Genomic DNA, 20,866 nt, shown 5'->3' with positions numbered 1-20,866 from the left:
TCATACCTGGGAAGCTTAGTTAAGTGCAAGTTGCTGGGTCTCACTCCAAGAGATTCTGAGTCGGTGACCCATAATTTTATATAGTATGAAACACCCAGCCAATCACAGTGGTCGTGTTCCATGGCCCACATACCTAAAGGAGCAACATGCAAACCCTCAGTCAGGGCCAAGGTCCTGTGCAGCCCCGCTGGACCTGAGACTTCAGAAGTACTTCCTATGACTCCACAACACAGGCTGTCTTCTCCATGGTCTGTCTGGGGTACCACCACACACTCAACCTAATTTCGAGCCTGTATCTATGTTATGAACAGTGGTGGCTCCATAACCTCTCCATACAGCAAGGATTAGCAGTGCTGGATGCAGGGACCTGGGGACGCTGCTTGAACTTTGATAATGTGGAGCAGTATGGGGAGGGACTGATGATGGTTGTTGGGCAAAGGACCTTGACATCATTATTGAAATGGCAGTAGCCCACAAAAATGGCTGAATTACACAGTAGTTATTTGTGTCCATCTGTCTATCTCACACTGGTTCGAAGCTCATTGAGGACAAGGATTCACCTAAGTGCCTCAGAAGGGCATTCCATGTACGTGCTCAATAACTAGTTATTAAAATCAACTGTGGCACCCTGTACATCCCCTTTCCCTAACGCCCTCATGCTTCACTGAATGGGCTTGAGGAGTAACGAGGCCAGGTGCCCTCTGCTGTTTTCCCATTGTACTGGCCTCTTTGGCAGTAATTAAGTGGGCCCAGTGTGCCGCGGACCAGCACGGCTAGTAATTCTGGGTCCTGAGGGAGAACAGTGTGGAATTAAGAGAAAATAGACTCAATGAGAAAGGAGGATGGGATTGGGAGGCCTCTTTAATGCTGATGGCAATATCTGAGAGCCATAGCCCCCAGTTTGCTTTATTATATAGCCATATGCAAATAAGGAAGTCTTTGATACAGTCACACATCTGAGGCAAAAACAGGAACTCTCTTAAGGCATAAACAGGAATCCCCCCACCATGCATAAGTGAAATCAACCAACATCTGAATAAACAAAGGGTAAGAGGAAGGGCATGTAAATTGTTTCCAGCAACTTAAGCAAGCAAGTGAAGTGGGGGCATGAGATGAGTGCAAATACTCAGCTTCAGAGCCAATATGGAGGTGGGGGAAGGGAGAACTTAGCCTTTTGCTAAGCCTCGAATTTACAAAGGCTTTTTGCCACTTGCAGTCTACTTCACCATTGTCCCCCAAATTTAGATGGCTCTTGTAGCCAGAGACTTGGACATAGTATACTGGGGCAGGTGGGGGCTTTGCAGCAGCTGCCTAGGGGACAGAGTCACTGAGGTGCAACTATGGCTGCTGTGGCTGTAGGAGAAACCAAGCCACCATGCATAGTAGGGGTCTCCTACCTGTATGACTAAGCCACACAAAGGAAAGCAACTACAAGAGGATTTAGCGTCAGTCTGTACTTTCCTGTAGTCATGGCTCCAGCTGAGTTCAAGGTGAATCATAGGGCAGGTAGCAGCGGTGAATGGGGTTCTAGCCAGTCTTGGGGAAACTACTGACACACACAGTGTGAATGTAACTTATCACAGTGATGGTGCAGCAGATCGAAAACTCTCTAGAGTCTACACAAGAAGGTGAACAAATGCTGGGGAGCATGTTTATGCCAAGCATCCTACAGAATCTTACCTCAGTCTGACAAGGTATGAAGGAAGTGATTGATCACCAGAGCTTAGACCAGGGGTCCCCAAACTACGGGCCCATAGGCCACATGCGGCCCCCTGAGGCCATTTATCCGGCCCCCACCGCACCTCTTTCATTGGTGGTCAGTGAGAGGAGCATAGTTCCCATTGAAATACTGGTCAGTTTGTTGATTTAAATTTACTTGTTCTTTATTTTAAATGTTATATTTGTTCCCGTTTTGTTTTTTTTACTTTAAAATAAGATATGTGCAGTGTGCATAGGGATTTGTTCATAGTTTTTTTTATAGTCCGGCCCTCCAATGGTCTGAGGGACAGTGAACTGGCCCCTGTGTAAAAAGTTTGGGGACCCTGGCTTAGACCAAGGTTCTCAAACCCTCTCCAGAATCCCCTGCAGGGCTGGTTAAAATACTGCTTGCAGGGCCCGACCCAGAGCCTCTGACTCAAGAGGTCTAGAGTAGGATCTAAGAATTTGCATTTCTAACAAGTTCCCAGGTGAGGTGGGTATTGTTGGTCAGAAATGTTTCTAGATGTTTCTCACTGGCAAAGATACTATGCATAGGAAAAGGCCAGTAGTTTACATAGTGCCTTAGGCAGGGCTGCGAGCAAATAGAGTTCTCTTTCCAAATTTTAAGGTCTAAAGCGGGGGTCCCCAAACTATAGCCCGCGGGCTGCATGCAGCCCCCTGAGGCCATGTATCCGGCCCCGCCACACCGGAAGGGGCACCTCTTTCATTGGTGGTCAATGAGAGGAGCACATTGACCATCTCATTAGCCAAATTTACTTGTTCTTTATTTTAAATATTGTATTTGTTCCCATTTTGGTTTTTTACTTTAAAATATGTGCAGAGGGTATAGGGATTTGTTCCTAGTTTTTTTTATAGTCCGACCCTCCAACGGTCTGAGGGACAGTGAACTGGCCCCCTGTGTAAAAAGTTTGGGGACCCCTGGTCTAAAGAGACCATTACATTGCCTGAAGCCACTGATTTCATAAAAGGCAGAGGACTTGAGTTTTAACAAAGACCTAGCTCTCTGAAGTACCTGTATGCTCCACCACCCTCACTGTGAACCCATCAGAAGAAAATTGTGGTTGTGACTGCCTGAAATCAGTTTTCTATCAACCTCCAATGGAATTGCTGATTTTTTAGGTAAATGGTTGTTTGGAAAAGTCAGAGCAGGTAGCAAACACGCTCTACAAAGTGTTTAAATATGACAATGGCTACCTGACCAATGGTGGCACAGTGGATGGAGCATTGACCTGGCACGCTGGGGTCCCAGGTTCGAAACCCTGAGGTCGCCAGCTTGAGCACAGGGTTGCTAGCTTGAGAGTGGGATCATCCACATGATCCCATAGGCACTGGCTTAAAGCCCAAGGTCACTGACCCGAGCAAAGGGTCACTGGCTCAGTGGTAGTCCCCAAGGTCAAGGCACATATGAAAAGCAACTAGTGAACAACTAAAAAGGATTGCAACTATGAGTTGATACTTCTCATCTCTCTCCCTACCTGTCTGCCAATAAGCAAGGGAAAATACAAATTAAAACCATAATTAGATACTCCTACATGCCACCAGAATGTAATTTAAGATATATAGGAACTGTGAAATTGCTGGTGGGCATGTAAATTGGTACAACTGCTTTGAAAAACAGTTTAGAATTATCTGATAAATTTGAAGACACACAGCCTGACCTGTGGTGGCTCAGTGGATAAAGCATTGACTTGGATGCTGAAGTTGCCGGTTCAAAAGCCTGGGCTTGCCTGGTCAAGGCACATAGGAGAAGAATATGTGTTGATGCTTCCTGCTTTCCCCCACACACACACTCCTCTCTCTAAAATTAATAAATAAAGTCTAAAAAAAATTGAAGACACACAAAGTAAGTGATGCTAAATGTTTAACAACTGGCTCTTCAGCAAGAAAGCCCTGGTTTGTAGTGTTGGCTGACTTCCATGGTATAAAATTAGGAAGTTATGAGTCTGTTTTAAAAATATAATTAATGACAAGTTTACATATTGTTAAATAAGAGCTGTGTTAATTTACTTATAAAATTCCTAAAGATTTAATATTTGGCTTTCAGGGGCCAACATGAGACAGCTCCAGCACATAAACTGTATGGCCACAGCTATAACCCAGAAATTCCATGACACCCTAGAAAAATGTGTTCACATTTTTGTCTGAAATAGTTCAAAATTGGAAATACTCCTATTATCAAATAGTAAATGGATTAAATAACTTTGGTATGTTCATACAAAGAAATTCATTATACAGCAATGAAAACAAACTGGACCTATATGTAGCAATATGGATGAACCTTTAAAGCAATGTTGAGTGAAAAACAGGCACAAAGGAATATAGATCAATGCAACCTGGTTAATATAAGTTTAAAACCAGGCAATGTTAAAAAATAAAAAATAAATACAGTAGTACCTTGAGATACGAATTTAATTTGTTCTGCAACTGAGCTCGTAAGTCAGTCAACTCGTATATCAAACTGCCAATACTGGACCCGTGTGCCAACTAGCGGCAGCTTCCCAAATCACGACTCATATCTTGGAATTTTGCTCGGATCTCGAACAAAAATACAGACCAAGTCGCAGCTCGTATCTTAAAAAAAATATATATATATATATATTTGTATATTGGTCTGTTTGTATCTCAAGGTACCACTGTAAAATAAAACCAGGCAACATTATAGTATCTAGAGACATACTCCAAGTCATGAAACTGTAAATAAGGCAAGAAAATTCCATAAAATATGAGATGGTGACTACCTTTGGGCAAGGGGCAGGGTTGCGTTCAGGATACCTGGGGTGTATGAGGTGCTGAAATGTTGCTCCTCAAACTAGTGTGCTTATATAGACCTTAACTAATGCTGAACATGTGTTCTAAATACATTTCTGTATGTGTGTTGCATTTCACAGTTTTAAAAAAGTTAAAATAGAATATTGTCTCTAATATAGATGTAAAAAGTGAACATGTGATGTGTCAAAGGTTTTATTTCTTTCATCAGGCAGATTTTATAACAACCAGTTCAAAGGTTAACTCTGAACTATAGAAAAGAAAGGCTCTTACCATGAATAATTTTGGCAGAACTTACTTTCTCTAAAACAAAGAGACTTTTAGCAGAACTTTCTTTTCTAAAAAGACTCCCTATTCCAGGCCTTGAGGCTGGTCTCCCAGGCTGTGGCCTTTGGGCTAGCTTTGCAAGGTTGCTGGTGTTCTGAGAATGTTTCTCCCTGAATTAACCCAATAGAATAGATAAACATTGTAAGTAAGTTTGTTTCACTGCTTTGTTTTACTGCTATGCTTCCTCCCCTCCCCATTCCTCAATCAATATGTAATTTTGTCTCTAAAAGCTAGCCCCAAACTGTGTTCGTGGCTGCACCGATTTGAACCACTTAGGTCTCCATGTGGTCACACAGCCGGCATTAAAGACTCTTTAATTTGGCTTCTCGATTGTGTGTCAGGATGTCTGTTTCTCACTGTTCCGATACAACTCCAAAGAACAGACAGACTGATAACTCACAGATATTGAAATGAATGTGCAAATGGATGCAACCCTGGCTTCTCCCACAGCAGGAGTGGGAAGTCAATAGAACTTCTACAGGACACAATTTGCATGTCATTAGTTCACGTTGCTACCATTTACAACGCCCATAGTTGTAAAACAGGTCCCCTAGAATCATAACCACAGTGCAAAAAGGTGACTCCCAGGCACAGTTTTCCACTGAAACCCAACGTTTCCCCTATGATGGCAGCAAGACAAAGCTAAATACTCAGGAGCCCCACCATAAAGATGTAAACACCACACTAAGGAGTTTGGACTTTGTTAGTTTTTCTCTTTGAGCTAAGGAGGTTCTCGAGGGTCAAGCAATATCTCCTTTCTTGGGGGGGGGGGGGCACGGCCTGGCAGCAGGTGGAAGCATGCCCGGAAGAGCACAAGGCTGGAGGCATAAATACAAGGAAGGAGGTTGATGCTGTCTGCCAGCCTGAGCGCCAGAACCAAGGTAACGGCCAAGGGACAAGTGGCTGACCAACGGAGGACGTGGCATCAGCCAGCTCGCGCGTGGGTGTGGGAGGTGACGTGGAAAGCAGTGTGTCTCACGGTTTCCAGGCTTCTGCCCAGACAGCGCGGAGGATGGTGGTGCATCGGTCAGCACCCGAGGAGCACGCCTGGGAGGAAAGGCGGCCCAATTTCACACCCGGAGGCTGGGGTGCCTAAGGATGTCTGAGGGCACATACCCGGAGGGCAGCTGGAACAGGCCCCCGGGGACTCCCGCTGGAGTGGGAAGCCACTGGCTAGCAGTGGTCTCTGCGAGCAGCCGGCACGAGGGGCAGCAGGAGGGAGAAGTGGCCGCATGGTTCTGGAAGGATCACGCCTAGTGGAAGGCGCCAGGCGATCTTCGGGAGCCCTCGCCACAGCGAAGCCCGGGAAGGGCCGGCGCCTCTTCCGCACTCACGCACGCACGCACGTAGGTTGTGCCGCATGCCAGCCTGGGCCTGGCGGCCCCACTTCCGCTTCCGGTCAGCCAGGGCTGGTAGGTGACGGGAGCAGGAGAGGGACGCCGGTGCCAGACCGGGCAGGAGCGTTCTTGGTGCAGCCAGTGGGCTCCTCATCGGGCAGGACAGGCCGATGCGGCGGCCACCGCGCTCGGCACCGACCGCGTCCTCTGGGCATGATGGCGGTGCGCGGAGCCTGCGGCGGCGAGGCCGGCGGCCAGAGCCCCGTGAGGCGGCAGTCTGTGGCCCGGAAGCTGCGGGGCGTGAGGAGAGCAGGCAGAAGAGAATGGTGGCCAGGGCGTCTAAGAGAGAAGCGGAAAGTGACCAGTCAGGTGAGGCATCGGGGCTGGGAAGGCCCAGCGAGGGGGTAGGGTGGGTGGGGCAGGTAGGGCCTGGGCACCTGTGGGGTCAGCTGGGCTTAGACCGGGGAGGGAGGGAAGACACAGTAGGAAAGCCCTGGGGCCCCGCCCTCTCTAACCTTCGCACCTCAGCCCGCCCCATCTCTGCTTTACCGCTCCTGTTCAGCAATCCATTTTGACTAGTGTGAAATGACCCTCATGCCAGAGATTATTCAGCTGTTTTAGAACTTACACAGGGTTGTAGGTAGTTCCTTCACAGAAATTAGGGAAATTTCAGGGAAATAAAAGTGAATGGCGGCCTGACCTGTGGTGGCGCAGTGGATCAAGCGTCGACCTGGAATGCTGAGGTCGCCGGTTCAAACCCTGGACTTGCCCGGGCAAGGCACGTATGGGAGTTGATGCTTCCTGCTCCTCCCTCCCTTCTCTCTCTCTCTCTCTCTCTGTTCTCTAAAATGAATAAATAAAAATAATTTTTTAAAAATGAATGGCATCACAGTATTTTTAAAAGTGGTGTTACTTTTTCCTCCTCAATGTAAATTCTGTTCTTGTTTGTTTTGTCGTTTTGATCAGCCAAAGAAAAAACAAAAATTACCGGAGCCTCAAGCGATGATCCAGAGCCAGGGACTGACCTGGTAAGAAAGGAATCATTAACCAGTTCGGAATCTTTGCTAACAGTGGAGTGCAGTGAGTTTCAAAGTGCAGCTTTCTTGCAGCCTTTGGCTACGGAAGTCATGGTAGACGGCGTTAAAAGAAGAACTAGAATTAAAAAACTTAAAAGTTTAGAAAACTCACCTTTTGAAATAACTGAAAATAAGGCTACACAAAATATAAAGGTTGAATTCCAAGATGAACTGTACAAGAATACTCCGAAATATTCTTGTAACAGCTTGTCACTGGGAGTAGAAAATAATTCCACTTTAAAATTACATGATTGCAGTTGTTTCTCCCATTCCAAGGATCATAATGATGAAAATAACCTTACATATAAACGGGATGGTGGATGTATGCATGAGTCAGAAAATCCCTCAGAGTTAAAGAAAGAAAATTTTAGGAGTGTTTCAGATTGGAGTGACACAAATAATATTCCTAAGCTTTCAAGAACTGAAGAAAACTTAATAGGAGTAAATAAATTATTGCTTGAAGAAACTGATTTATACCAAAGTGAAAATAATGGCTTGCTTCCCTGCCTGAAAAGTGAAAAAAATATCTACTCAGAGGAGTGCAGTGTTGAGAGAAAAGCCAGGAAAAGGATGAAAACATCTGGAAAAGGAGATGAAATGGTTATCGAGATGAACTTCTCCAATGTATATAACAAGTCTGAGTCGCTGTCACAAAAAAATCAAATGGGTGGTGAAAGTAAGGCAGAAACTTTGAAAGTTTTGACAAAAGTAAACTATCATACACTCTCTCCCATGGATCATTTAGTAAGTCTTCCAGAAACAGTAGGGAAAAAGACAAGTCCTGGGCATCAGGTAAATACTATGTTTCAGAAAACCCTGGAGCCACTTTTGAAAGAAGAAACAAAGAATGCTTTGGAGCCCTTAAGATGTAAAAGCATAGAGCCTGAAGAATATTTTAAGTCAATAAAAAGCTCAACAGTGAAATCACCTAGTGATTGCCATCTTACTGAAAATAGATCACGAGAAGACTTAATAAGTGAAACTGAAGAATCGAAGTTCAGTTGTCAGAGAACAATACCAATGACAGGAAAAAGAACTTGGCCTTGTTATTCATGTGCTAGAGTATCTCCCCAGTGTTGGAAAAAGGCTTCCTTGCCAAAATCAAATGACTTTTTTACTGGGTCTGAGGAGTGTTTTGGGCAAGATGATTTTCTTAAACATCAAACAAATCAAACTCACTTAATTGACTCCAGATTATCATTACAAAGTTCCACAGTAGAAACAAACAGTAAAACTTCAAGTAAACAAAAATTGGATTCTAATTTAAATTGTCTGTCTTCAGTCTTGGAAGTAGTCTCTGCTGTAGAACCTACTTTAACAGTTATAAAGGAACGTATAATCAATGATGAAAAGATGAAGTCCGAGGAACCAAGCAGAAGTGAGTCAGACATAGTTTCTATTATGACCGAAGATTCTCAGTTAACTAATGGGACTCAAAACTTAACAGGAAATACAAAAAATGATAGAGGAACTTTAACAAAACTTAATTTGACCATGGCTTCCCAGCATGGCCAAGAAGCAAAAAACTCTACAAGCAAAGCTATTCACCAAAAAGCATGTATTGCTAAGCCAACACTTATGGTTCCAGACTTGGTTAAAATATTGAACACGGGACGGCTGCCTAATTTCAAAATTCCTTTACTTAAGAATAAAACAGAAAAAAGAGAAGAAATAAAGGCCAAGTCATCAGAGAGAGAAGCATATAGTCCACTAGAGCTTCTTGACAACTTATCTGGAGCAGAGGGAAGACAGAATAGGAGTAAAGAGAACATCTGTACATTAACTTCAGGATCTCAATCTCGGATCATACAAAATTGTGTCACTCCAGTACAAGCTAGTTCTGATTTATACTGCAATCAGAATTCCTATAGTATTTCTTCAAGCTTTTTAAGGCAAGGTAATAATAAACCATCTAACTACACCTCTGAACCAGGCAATCTTACTTCTAATAAGAAAACTGTCTCTCTCATAGTTGAAAATAATACTGTTTTTGGTGATTCTGGGTGTATAGAGAAAAGTCCTGCCTTCTGCTCTAATGAACAAGAAACATTCAAACAAGTCTCCTCTGAAGTTAGAGGTAGAAAAGCAACTAAGAACTTTTCAGATATTAAAGTTATTCCAGATATTCTTAAGGCATATGAAGATGATGTCCTCTTAATTGATGTAATTCAAGATGACCCAGACCTCTTTGGAGTCTCCAATGAAGGGGAGCTCTCATTTACTTCAGAGGCCCCCATGATGAGTCTGGAGACCAATGTTGCTGAAGAGCACCAGTCAACAGATTCCAAACCCATGGGACTTCCTGAAAAAAAAGAACCAACCCATAACTTGAGGTATGCATGTTTAGGTATGCCTTTTGGTCACATTATTGTTGGGGGTTTCAAAAGTGCTTTCTGCTCTTATGTGTCACTAATTTACTCAGTGATTATTGAAAGTGCATTGTATTTTAACCCAGTTATTAAATATAATATAGCATATTATTGTTAAGACATAGAAAGGTCATTATGCTGAGACTTACAGTCAAAACAATCATATTCATATATATACCGGTATATGTTGGAAATTACAATGGAGCAGATTGTCCAAAATTAAAATGATGGTTTAGTAATTGGCTTTTTTTTTTTTTTTCTGAAGCTGGAAACGGGTAGAGACAGTCAGACAGACTCCCGCATGCGCCCCACCAGGATCCACCCGGCACGCCCACCAGGGGCTACGCTCTGCCCACCAGGGGGGGATGCTCTGCCCCTCCGGGGCGTCGCTCTGCTGAGACCAGAGCCACTCTAGCGCCTGGGGCAGAGGCCAAGGAGCCATCCCCAGCGCCCAGGCCATCTTTGCTCCAATGGAGCCTTGGCTGCGGGAGGGGAAGAGAGAGACAGAGAGGAAGGAGGGGGGGATGGAGAAGCAAATGGGCGCTTCTCCTATGTGCCATGGCCAGGAATCGAACCCGGGTCCCCCGCACGCCAGGCCGATGCTCTACCGCTGAGCCAACCGGCCAGGGCCAGTAATTGGCTTTTTAAATTACTGAGATTGCTTCTTTTTTTTTTTTTTTCTGAGATTGCTTCTTTCAAAGTCAATTAAATTTATTTTCATATGTTCTTAGATTATTGTCAATATGCATATATACTGGTATTTTGGTCAAGTTACTTATTAAGATTAGTGCTGTATGTTTTATCCCATTTTTTATTAACTTTTTTGTTAGGTAAATTCATTTTTGAGGGAACAGAGAAATCTTGGAAAAGTTTATTTGAAGTAATTAGGACTTGAAAGTAAAACTGGAAGTTAACTAGTTTTCAGAAGAAAAGAGTATAAAATTTTTTGTGGCTTAAGGTCATGATTTTAAGTGATGATTTAGCCCCCTATGAGGACGAGTTTGCCTGGTACAGCTTTAAATAGAGCCAAGTAGTAACTTCATGATCTAGAACTTGAGCTATTTTGGTTGGCTCAAATATTCTTTAATAGTATGTCCTATTTTACTAAACTTTTATAATTTTTCAAGATCTAATTTATATTAGTATGATATGTTACAGTACTTGAATATTGTGACATTCTGTGAACAAACTCAAAAGGAAACATGAAAATACTTTTCACTAAGATTCAGTGGTACATGACAAATTTCTCTGTTATTTATAAATTTTAAGTGCTCTTGTAAACCATATTCTTCTCAATGTTCTTAATAATTACAAGAACTTGTCATTTATCACCTTATACTTTCTATGTGTCAAATAGAAGACTAAGAACTTTATTATTTATTTTTAACTATTTAATATATTTCTCACATTTATAAATTATCAGCAGTATTAAAACATGAACTTAATACTTTGAAATTAAAGCAGTATACTTGCTATATCAATTTATGGGTTTTATTTTGTTTTTTCAGGAATAACTTCCACTTTGTCTGAAGCTAATACCTATTATGAATGTAATTTTCAGGATAATTAGAACTACAGAAACATCCCTCAGTTCTCTGTTGAGTCACTTAATCCTATTCATGCTATTATTTCACGATTTTCCTTCCTTTCAGTTTTCACTGCTAGTATCTTACTCATCTTTCCCTTAGATTATTGTAATGAGTTCCTGGTTAATCTTCCTGAACTATCTTAGTTTGTCCTCTCCATAGTGTTGCTATGAAACAGAAATTGATTTGTCAGTGACTGCTTACAATGCTTCAGTGGCTTTCAGCCACTTGAGGATAGAGTCTAAATTATTTGGCATGGATGACTCTTTAAGACTCCTTAGATCTGCCTTGATTTCCCTTTTTTTTTTTTTAATTTTTATTTATTTATTTTTACAGGGACAGAGAGAGAGTCAGAGAGAGGGATAGATAGGGACAGACAGACAGGAACGGAGAGAGATGAGAAGCATCAATCATCAGTTTTTCGTTGGGACTCCTTAGTTGTTCATTGATTGCTTTCTCATATGTGCCTTGACCGTGGGCCTTCAGCAGACCGAGCAGTAACCCCTTGCTCGAGCCAGCGACCTTGGGTCCAAGCTGGTGAGCTTTTTTTGGCTCAAGCCAGATGAGCCCGCGCTCAAGCTGGCAACCTCGGGGTCTCGAACCTGGGTCCTTCCACATCCCAGTCTGACGCTCTATTCACTGCGCCACCACCTGGTCAGGCTTGATTTCCCTTTTGACAACTATGTTGTTGGGGGTGTTTGGAAAGTGGGATGAAGGCTAAAAAAAAGATAAGCACAGCAGGAAGCTCACACTCACTGTTTCCACAATACAGTATGTCTAATATTTGAATTCTTTTGTATGTTTCTTTATGTGGAAGTCCCTTTGTTTTCATTCAGTTATCATTAAAATCACATCTGAGATGTTTTTCTAGGGATTTGTTCCAATAGTTCTCTTGGCATATATCTCAGTATATTATGTCTGCTTGTACGTAAGCCTCCTCCTATACAGGGAGTTCCTAGACAGGAGAGAGGCATCCTCATTTGGGTCTCCCGCATGTCTGAGCAGGAGGATGTTAAGTGCTGAGTATATGGCAAACAACTAGACATACATAGGCCTTGTTCTCACAGTGCTTTTAGTCTACCAAGGAACACATAATTAAGCAAGTACAATAAAATACGATAAAAATTCACGATACTGAAGGTGTCCTGATCAAAGTATATTTAAGATGAACATTAAAGAATGAGTAGGAATTCACCAATAGGTGAAGAAAAGCGAGTAGAATTTTGTCATAGAAGGCCCATAGTAAAAAGCATGTCATACCTGAAAAACAGAAATAATATCCCGTGGCTTAGTATTTAAATGGCAAGAAATGAAGCTACAGAATGCGTAGAAATCTCAATCATAAAGGGCTTTACAAATAGGATGACCATAGAATTTATCTATTGAGTTACAAAATTATTGAGATGGAAATGGGGAGATTTTAATAATTAATATCCCAGGATAACAGGCATGAACAGACCATCCTAGATTAACTAGAATTCATTGTAACTTTGAACTTTATCCTACAAGCATATAGGGATTCACTGAAGGACTTTTAAGTAGCGAGAGTTTAGATTTATATTTTAAAAAATCATAGTGCTCTAAGCCCTGGCAGGATAACTTGATTGGTTGGAGTGTTGTCTTGACATGCAGAGGTTTCTGGTTCGATCCCTGGTCAGGGCACATACAGGAATAGCTCAATGTTCCTGTTTCTCTGTTTCTCCTTCCCTGCCTCTCTTTAAATAAATAAATAGGCAGAAAGCTATTGTATTTAGATCAAAAGGACATGGTGCCTGACCAGGTGGTGGCACAGTGGATAGAATGTCGGGCTGGGACGCTGAGGACCCAGGTTCGAAACCCCAAGGTCGTCAGCTTGAACGCGGGCTCATCTGGTTTGAGCAAAGGGTCACGCAGTCTACTGTAGCCCCCCCCCCACCCCCATCAAGGCACATGTGAGAAAGCAATCAATGGGCAACTAAGGTGCCGCAACGAAGAATTGACGCTTCTCATCTCTCTTCCTTCCTATCTGTCCCTATTTTCCCTCTCTCTGCCTCTCTCTGTCTCTGTCACACACACACACACACACACACACACACACACACACACACACACACACACACACACAGGACATGGTGATTTCAAACAGAAGTGGGAGTGGATTTGAGAGAGCTTTAGGAATTATATACTGCTCACAAAAATTAGGGGATATTTTATAGCTTCGTATTCATTTTGAAACATCCCCTAATTTTTGTGAGCAGTGTAGACTGATTAATTACATGAGGATGAGACCAGAGAGATAGGTGTTAGGAATGATAACCGGATTTCTCTCATTTCAGAGAGGGGCATTACAATTCTCTGATTGTAAAGGGACAGGATTGGGGAGGGAGTACTGGTCATGAGGTCAAATTAAGACATGTTGAGTTGGAGAGACCTTTGAAAGAATGAAGTGGAAGTATTCGAGTAGACAGATATGAGTGTGAAGATGTATGAATTGGGAAGGAAGATTTGCATGTGTACATGTCTTCTGTTTTTATTATTTTCCCATTCCTTAAATTGTATACTTTCTATTGCTTTTAGGGTTCATGGTTTCCAAAGACTTCAAAGAATGGTGTATATAAAATGTTTAGTTTTCTTTTTTCTTGGCTATTAAGTAATCCTGAACCAATGAGCAGTTGAAGAACTAGAGGATAGGTATAATAAAAACCCATTTATTAAATGAATAAGTTGTTGGGATCATGAGTGTTTATTATATTTTATTCTATATACTTTAATATATTTATGTCTAAATTTTAAAAAATGGAATAGTGTTTGGCCATTTGTTTTTGAGTGGCTCCTATAGATGTGGTTTTCATTTTTTGAGCCTATGCTGTCGGCTTTAAGAACATTTTATCTCATTTAAATCCTCACAGAAACCTTGTGAGTAGATGGTATTCTCATTTTACGGATATGATTAGACTCAAAGAAGTTAAATAATTTTACTACAGTTAATACAGAAAGTAGCAGAACAATATTTAAACCCAGGTTGGTCTAACTCTTATCTCCATAGCTTTAACCATTGGACCATATGTTGTCTTCAAAGACAACAGGGGCAGACCTCAGACTGCTCTCAATCTTCCTTTTACATTGGCAATAAGGCATCCATACGCATACTTGAGAGTAGAAGTTAAACATTCTCTTGTATTGGTGTAATACTTGAAACAATTTTAAATGCTTGTTACATGTCATCAGATTCTCTCTGAGTAACAAAGTTTGAATGGCAGCACTCTCTAACAATTGAAGCATGTGGAATTCAAGAACAAATGAGGAATCTACTTGGGTGTGCTGGGTTCTGAGTCCCAGTGTAGATCTCTGTCCTTGGAGGATCTAAGCCAATGTTCACCAGCTGCTAAAACTACTATTGTATAATGTTAACAGCAGTAGATAGTTCTGCGTAGACTGTGTTATTATGTTTAAGCTCTGTTTGCTTTATAATAGAAAAGTTCCTGTACTGGATCCTGGATTGATGAAGTCAGAAATCTGTGCTTCCTTGCCAGCAGGTAAAATTTGACATTTTCAGAATATGCAGTATCGAAGTATCTTTTCATATCTCCATTCAGGCCTAGTCAAAATAAATCCATTAAAATGGGAAGGGGAGCTTTTTATTTTAGAGTCTGTTAACCATACATTTTATAGTTTGTCAGTTTTTCTCAGTTTTAATTGCCTGGTTGCCAGATAAGATTTTGAGAAATTTTTTATTTGATTATTTAATAAATAACTTTGTTAGGCTTTATCTACAAAAGATAATCAAGCTTAAGAATTTTTGTAGTCTCATTTTGAAGTTAAAATATATATTTAGACTTTATCACATTTTAAATCTGAGTTCTTTTCAATTTTTTTATACTTAACATCTACTTATAAGTTTAAATACCTAGATCTCTACAGGAAATAATAATTTGAAAGTTAATTTTACTTCAACTTTCAAGTTTCAAAAATATATTGAAAATAGCTGGACATGATCAATAAAGATTCTTAAATTTTCTTGATATGTCTCCATTTTGTTTTACTGCCACTTCTTTTTATACCATATAATGGAAGTATTTGATAACGAGGGAGGAATAATGTATTATTTGCTGAAAAATCTACTCTGTATTTGTCTCATTGGACTTTAAAAGACTAACTATTTTAGAATAATCTTTGAATGACTTGGGTTATTTTGTCATTTGTAGTTTCTACAGTTGAATATTATTTCTTTTCAGCAAGTGAGATAAAATATGATTCTAAAGATGAAAACATTTCCTTAGGAGAAGTTACTAATGAGACCTCTCCAAATGAAAAACTGGGAGACTTCAGTGAACACATAAAAATTTCAGACTTGGATGAAAAGGTACTAGGGAATCTTTTGCATTTTCTTATATTTTGGTCAAAATAGTGGTAATACAGAAATTCATCTTAGCAGTGTAATCAGATGACAAATGTAACTCCTTTAAATGACTAATAGAATCATATTTTTCTGGCCATGGAATATTTGCTTAATGTTTTGCATAAGCACAGTAACAGGATTTAAGGAATTTGAAAGGATAAGTAGTTTGACTTATAAAGACATAGGCCTGACCTACCACTTTTCTGCTTTTATATATGGTTTTATGTGAATTTTTAGAAATGCTTTTTTATCAATTTTATATTTCCGTATGTATGTGTGTATATATGTACATATGAATACACATACATATATACAAACACTTTATATGCACACACGCGTGCATAATGTCTTTTCCAGAGACTTTGTTTTTTCTTTCTTCTGTGTATCAGTTATAGTCAGAATTTATATGTAACAATTTTTAGGTTTATCAGTAATTGTTCAAAGATTCTAGTTGGTAGTAATTATTCAAAGATTCTAGTTTTGAGACCCACATAGTTAAAATGCTAGAGTACTTTATATTTTTAACTTTTCATTTTGAAATAATTGTAGATTCACAAGAAGTTGCAAAACATTTCCGGCACCACAAGAATCCCTCATTGTGGCCCTTTTATTGTGATGCCGACTTCCCTCCCTCCTCCCTCGAATCCCTTCTTAACCCTTGACAACCACTAATCTGTTCTCCAGTTCTGAAATTTTGGTTTTTCAAGAATGTTATATAAATGGAATCATTCAGTATGGAAACTCTTCAGATTGTTGTTGTTCTTTTTCACCCAGAATAATCCTCTGGATATTCTTCAAGTTTGTTGCATGTAAATATAGTTCATTTTTATTTCTTAATATCACTCCATGGTATGGCTTACTACAGCTTATTTAGCTATACATTCTTTGAAGGATATCTGGGTTGTTTCCAGTTTTGGGCTATTACAAATAAAACTGCTATAAACATTTGTGTGTGGATTTTTGCATGAACCTGATTTTTAATTTCTCTGAGATAAATGCCCAGGTCTGCAGTTGTTGGCTGAATGGTAATTGCATGCTTAGGTTTTAACTTGGGTGAACTCACCCTCCAGAGTACTCCCCTGTGGTAGCAGACAGTAGAAATCTTTGCTCAGTTCTTTTGGTCTTAGTTGGATTGTGTGGCATCTCCCTTACATAATTATCGTTCAGGGGTTAGCTAGAGACTTGGACTAAGTTTGTAAGCAGATTTTAGAGGTTTCTATCTTAGGCTCTCTCCTTTCTGGGATTCTCAGCTTCACTTCCCAGTTTCTCACTTTGCCCTAAACTCTGTCTTCTGGTTTTTTATGTTAGTGGGAAATTTTTGGCCTTCCCAAAGTGGTTCCAGCTAGGGCCTACCTTCCGGAATAAAGCCATAAAATCAGGACAGGTACCCACTGCCATTCTCTCTTTCCAAGGGTAGACTTCCCTCCAGATTCTGCCTGCTTTTCATATCTTTTCAGTGTTTTCAGGCAGAGATTTTTTATGTTTTATCCAGGGTTTATAGTTGTCAGCAGTGGTGTTTTCATATAGTTTGTAACAACCAGTTTGCTGCCCTAATAACTGTTTTAAGTATAAAAAAAACCGATATACCGAAAGATAGTTTATTATTTCATGCATTTTAAAAAACAATAAAAGAGGTACACAAAACTAGATCATAAAAAGGTTTTAAAATATCAATGAAAAAATATTAAATAATACCCAACAAAAAAACAATAAAACTTAGTTAAGGTTTTTCTAGTGACAGCTTGTCACCCGCTAGTTGTTTGGCACTTTTTCTCTTTACATTATGTATTTTTACTGAAGTAACAAATGCAAGGGAATTAAAATGTAGTATTTCATCAGAAGTATAATGAGTTTTATGAAATTAATAAATATTACAACCATGATCCCATCAAATTTTTTTCCCCTGTGGACAGAATGAACATGACTACAGGCACTTAGAATACGCTGTTACACAGATGAACGTTAAAAAAGAGTAAGGAATGCAAATTGGTGATTTCTGCATTGGGCTGCTGCCCAGGCACCCACCTTAGAGAGAGCCCTGATTACAAGTGCCATTTTAACAACCATTTCACTGAACTCAAAAAAAATTAGGTATTGGTTCTGCTGAGCCGGTGCAAATCGGCTGAATCCCACCACTGGTTGTTACCTTTGGAAGGATTAGGCCAATAAGAGATACTCTGCCATTTCTCAAAGTTGACCTGTTGTATTCTTTTTTAATTTTATACAAGGAGTAGTGTACCATTTTTTATCTTTTTGAAACATAATATATAATAAAGATAGTTTCTTTTCAATGTATGTAATGAGGCCTTATTTTTATAATTGTAAAATTATCCACTGTATGGATATACTTTTTCCAACAAGTGTCCATCATGATGGACATTTTCTGCTATTTAAATATTACTGCAATATACATTCTGAGCATAAGATTGAAAACATTTTTTAATTAATTCTTAGAAGCAGGATTGTCAGATTGGCCTACATAGAGATTGCTTTGAATGAGAAGCTTGAACATTGAATGAGAATGCTAGTTTTTCTCCCCCCACAGTCACCAATTCAGTGTTTTTTTTTCTTTTGTCTGTATTTCTGTTCTTACAAATTATTTTTAGTTTTAATTTGCTTTTCTCTAGGAGTCTTGAAGTATCTTTTAGTATGTTTAAAAGCCATTTATAATTTTTTCTGTAAACTTCCTTTGTATGTCCTTTGCCCAGAAGAAAAATTCTAGGATTGTTAACTTTTCTTATTGGTAGAAACTTTTCCTATATTAAACATATTTTTCTCTTTCTTATACAGCAATACTTTTTTTTTTTTTTAATTTGTGTTTGGACTTAGTTTAGGAGCTTTTTACTTTGAAGGACCTGTTCATTTTTATTTAGTCAAATCTATCACTTTTCTTCTATGATATTTGAGTTATGAGTAACCTTTCCCATTTTAAGATGAAAAATAATTCTCCCATATTTTCTAGTGGTTTGTGTGCATGTTATTTATTATGTTTAAATAAATTTCTCAAGAAAGGTGGAAAAACATTTTAGTAAAAAATAATAAAAATTAAAAGACTTTAGAAAGATATAGGTAAGATATTAAGTGGATATCTCTTACTGCTCAAGTATTGGGTGATTTGGGGAGTTATTTTCTTGGTGCTTGTTATTTCAAAAGTTTAATATTTCAGTATGTATAACTTTCTTATAGTAATTTAAAAATCATAATTCCCCAAACACTAATTATGAAATGATTTAAATATACCTATATTTTAAATACATATAAATATTTTTTTTATTTTTATGTGCTTTTATTATATATACTATTTTCATGTGGCTCAAAAATTACCTAGGAAAAGTTTTTTTAAATTATACAAATAGCCTGACCAGGCGGTGGTGCAGTGGATAGAGCGTTGGACTGGGATGCTGCGGAGGACCCAGGTTCCAGACCCCGAGGTCACCAGTTTGAGCACGGGCTCATCTGGCTTGAGCAAAAAGCTCACCAGCTTGGACCCAAGGTCGCTGGCTTGAGCAAGGGGTTACTCGGTCTGCTGAAGGCCTGCGGTCAAGGCACATATGAGAAAGCAATCAATGAACAACTAAGTTGTCGCAACTAAAAACTGATGATTGATGCTTCTCATCTCTCTCCGTTCCTGCCTGTCTCTATCTGTCCCTCTCTCTCTCTGTCCCTGTTAAAAAATATATATATATACAAATAATTAAGGGAACATACAGATAAATTTTAGCACATATAGGGGCTTGAGGCTATTTCATACAATCGTTCACTCTATTGTCTGCCACAGAGGAGGTAGTTAAATCTTAATAAAATACAAATTTAAAACAAACAAAAAATAATTTACTGAAGCCTCTCTTACTGGCTCAAGTACTATTTCCAACCTAGCTTTTTTCCCAATCATCCACTCATTTACACATATACAGTCTTACACTTTCCAACAAGTATTTATTATTAGACCATGATTCAGGATCATATGGTGGGGTGTACCCAGGTCCCCCTTCAACTCCCTGGGAGAAGGATGGAGGACGGAGGACAGGTAGGATGCAGTCAGCTCAGCTCTTCCCAGGAAACATGCCTTCTACCCCGTAGTCATCTGGCCAACACCCCTAACACCCCGGATATGGGGCAAAGGGACTTGTATACACGCAGGTACCGTTTGCACATGGACATCACCAGCTTTACCAGTCATTGTCCTTTCAAAGTGCTGGTAGTTCTGCCAACAGTTCCTGGTTTGGTTCTGGCTACGGAAGCAGCTGTCAAAAGGGGCCGTCTGGTAGTCCTTGATTTTGGTCTTGATGTTTTCCACCTTGTTTCTGACTTCTAAAAATGCCCTGAAGCTGCTCGCAGCTCAATACGACCCTCAGCAAAAACCACCTCTGTCTGACTGGAAGCAGAATTAAGGCCTAAATACTTATAAACATTTCTAATGAAAAATAAATTTATATTCATAAGGGCCACCTAAAAGTAAGAATTACTCAAACTTTTTCTTAGAAAAGAAGCATGACTTTAATCATAATAATTTAAAGTGTTGGTTTGTATAATTAAGTAATTAAAGATATCAAAAGCTGAGAAAATAGATTTATATTAGTTTTTCTCAAGCAACAGTGGAAATTCTTAAGTCAATATTCAGTATTTTAAATAATGTAGAGTAGAATTGTTTTCCAGGTTGGCTGTAAGCCAGTTGTTTAATTAACATCTAATATATTCTAATAAATCTGGTAAGCCTATAGCTTCCTATGGAATACAGATATTTCACTTGTATTTTTTTAACCGTATCTTCACAGTGTAAATTTTCAGACAAAGTGACTGTTAAAGAAGAAAAAGAAAATATACATGCAATTTGCAAAAGGTCTGTAATATAATTTTTAATTTTAGAATAGTTATTTATATAATTTGTATCTTGAGTGTATTTTTTATTCTCTGCTGTATTTGCTTGGACTGCTGCCATCAACCATACATGGGCATTATTAACTAATGTGTCAGTTACACCTAGAGACCAGGGATCTCCAGTTATCTTCAACTGGTCACTAAGCTTTTTGAGCCCTTAAAATATTTTTTTGAGAAAAGCATAGGTAATAATAAAATAAAAAAATAAAGAATGTGTAAGTGATTTTTATGAAGGTAAGAGTGGCTGAAATCAGATGAACATTGCAGTTTGCAGGTATTTTGCATGACTGCAACGATTAGTACTGAGAGTTACAGTACACTAACCAGAACATACTCAAATACCAAAGTGAGAGTTGTAGGCACCTTGGAGATCATCTGATCCATCCTCCACCCCCATTTTGTTGTTGAAGCAGAGCACACTCAGAGCAGG

General features: G+C 39.5%; 1 protein-coding gene across 1 annotated transcript in view; it reads left to right on the top strand.

Annotated features, from left to right (window-relative positions):
• The first annotated feature begins 6,319 nt into the window (after positions 1–6,319).
• TOPAZ1 (testis and ovary specific TOPAZ 1) overlaps positions 6,320–20,866 on the top strand; it is a 47,805-nt gene continuing 33,258 nt past the window's right edge. Inside the window, exons 1-5 of the mRNA XM_066351231.1 lie at positions 6,320–6,518; positions 7,116–9,558; positions 14,634–14,695; positions 15,395–15,522; positions 20,334–20,398. Coding sequence (XP_066207328.1) covers positions 6,320–6,518; positions 7,116–9,558; positions 14,634–14,695; positions 15,395–15,522; positions 20,334–20,398 — 2,897 coding nt within the window. The remainder of the gene's footprint in view (positions 6,519–7,115; positions 9,559–14,633; positions 14,696–15,394; positions 15,523–20,333; positions 20,399–20,866) is intronic.

The sequence above is a fragment of the Saccopteryx leptura genome, chromosome 10, assembly GCF_036850995.1.
Source record: "Saccopteryx leptura isolate mSacLep1 chromosome 10, mSacLep1_pri_phased_curated, whole genome shotgun sequence".
In the NCBI taxonomy this organism is placed as follows: Eukaryota; Metazoa; Chordata; class Mammalia; order Chiroptera; family Emballonuridae; genus Saccopteryx; species Saccopteryx leptura.
Note: the sequence above shows the minus strand (reverse complement) of the source record. Positions and strands in the feature narration are given on the sequence as shown.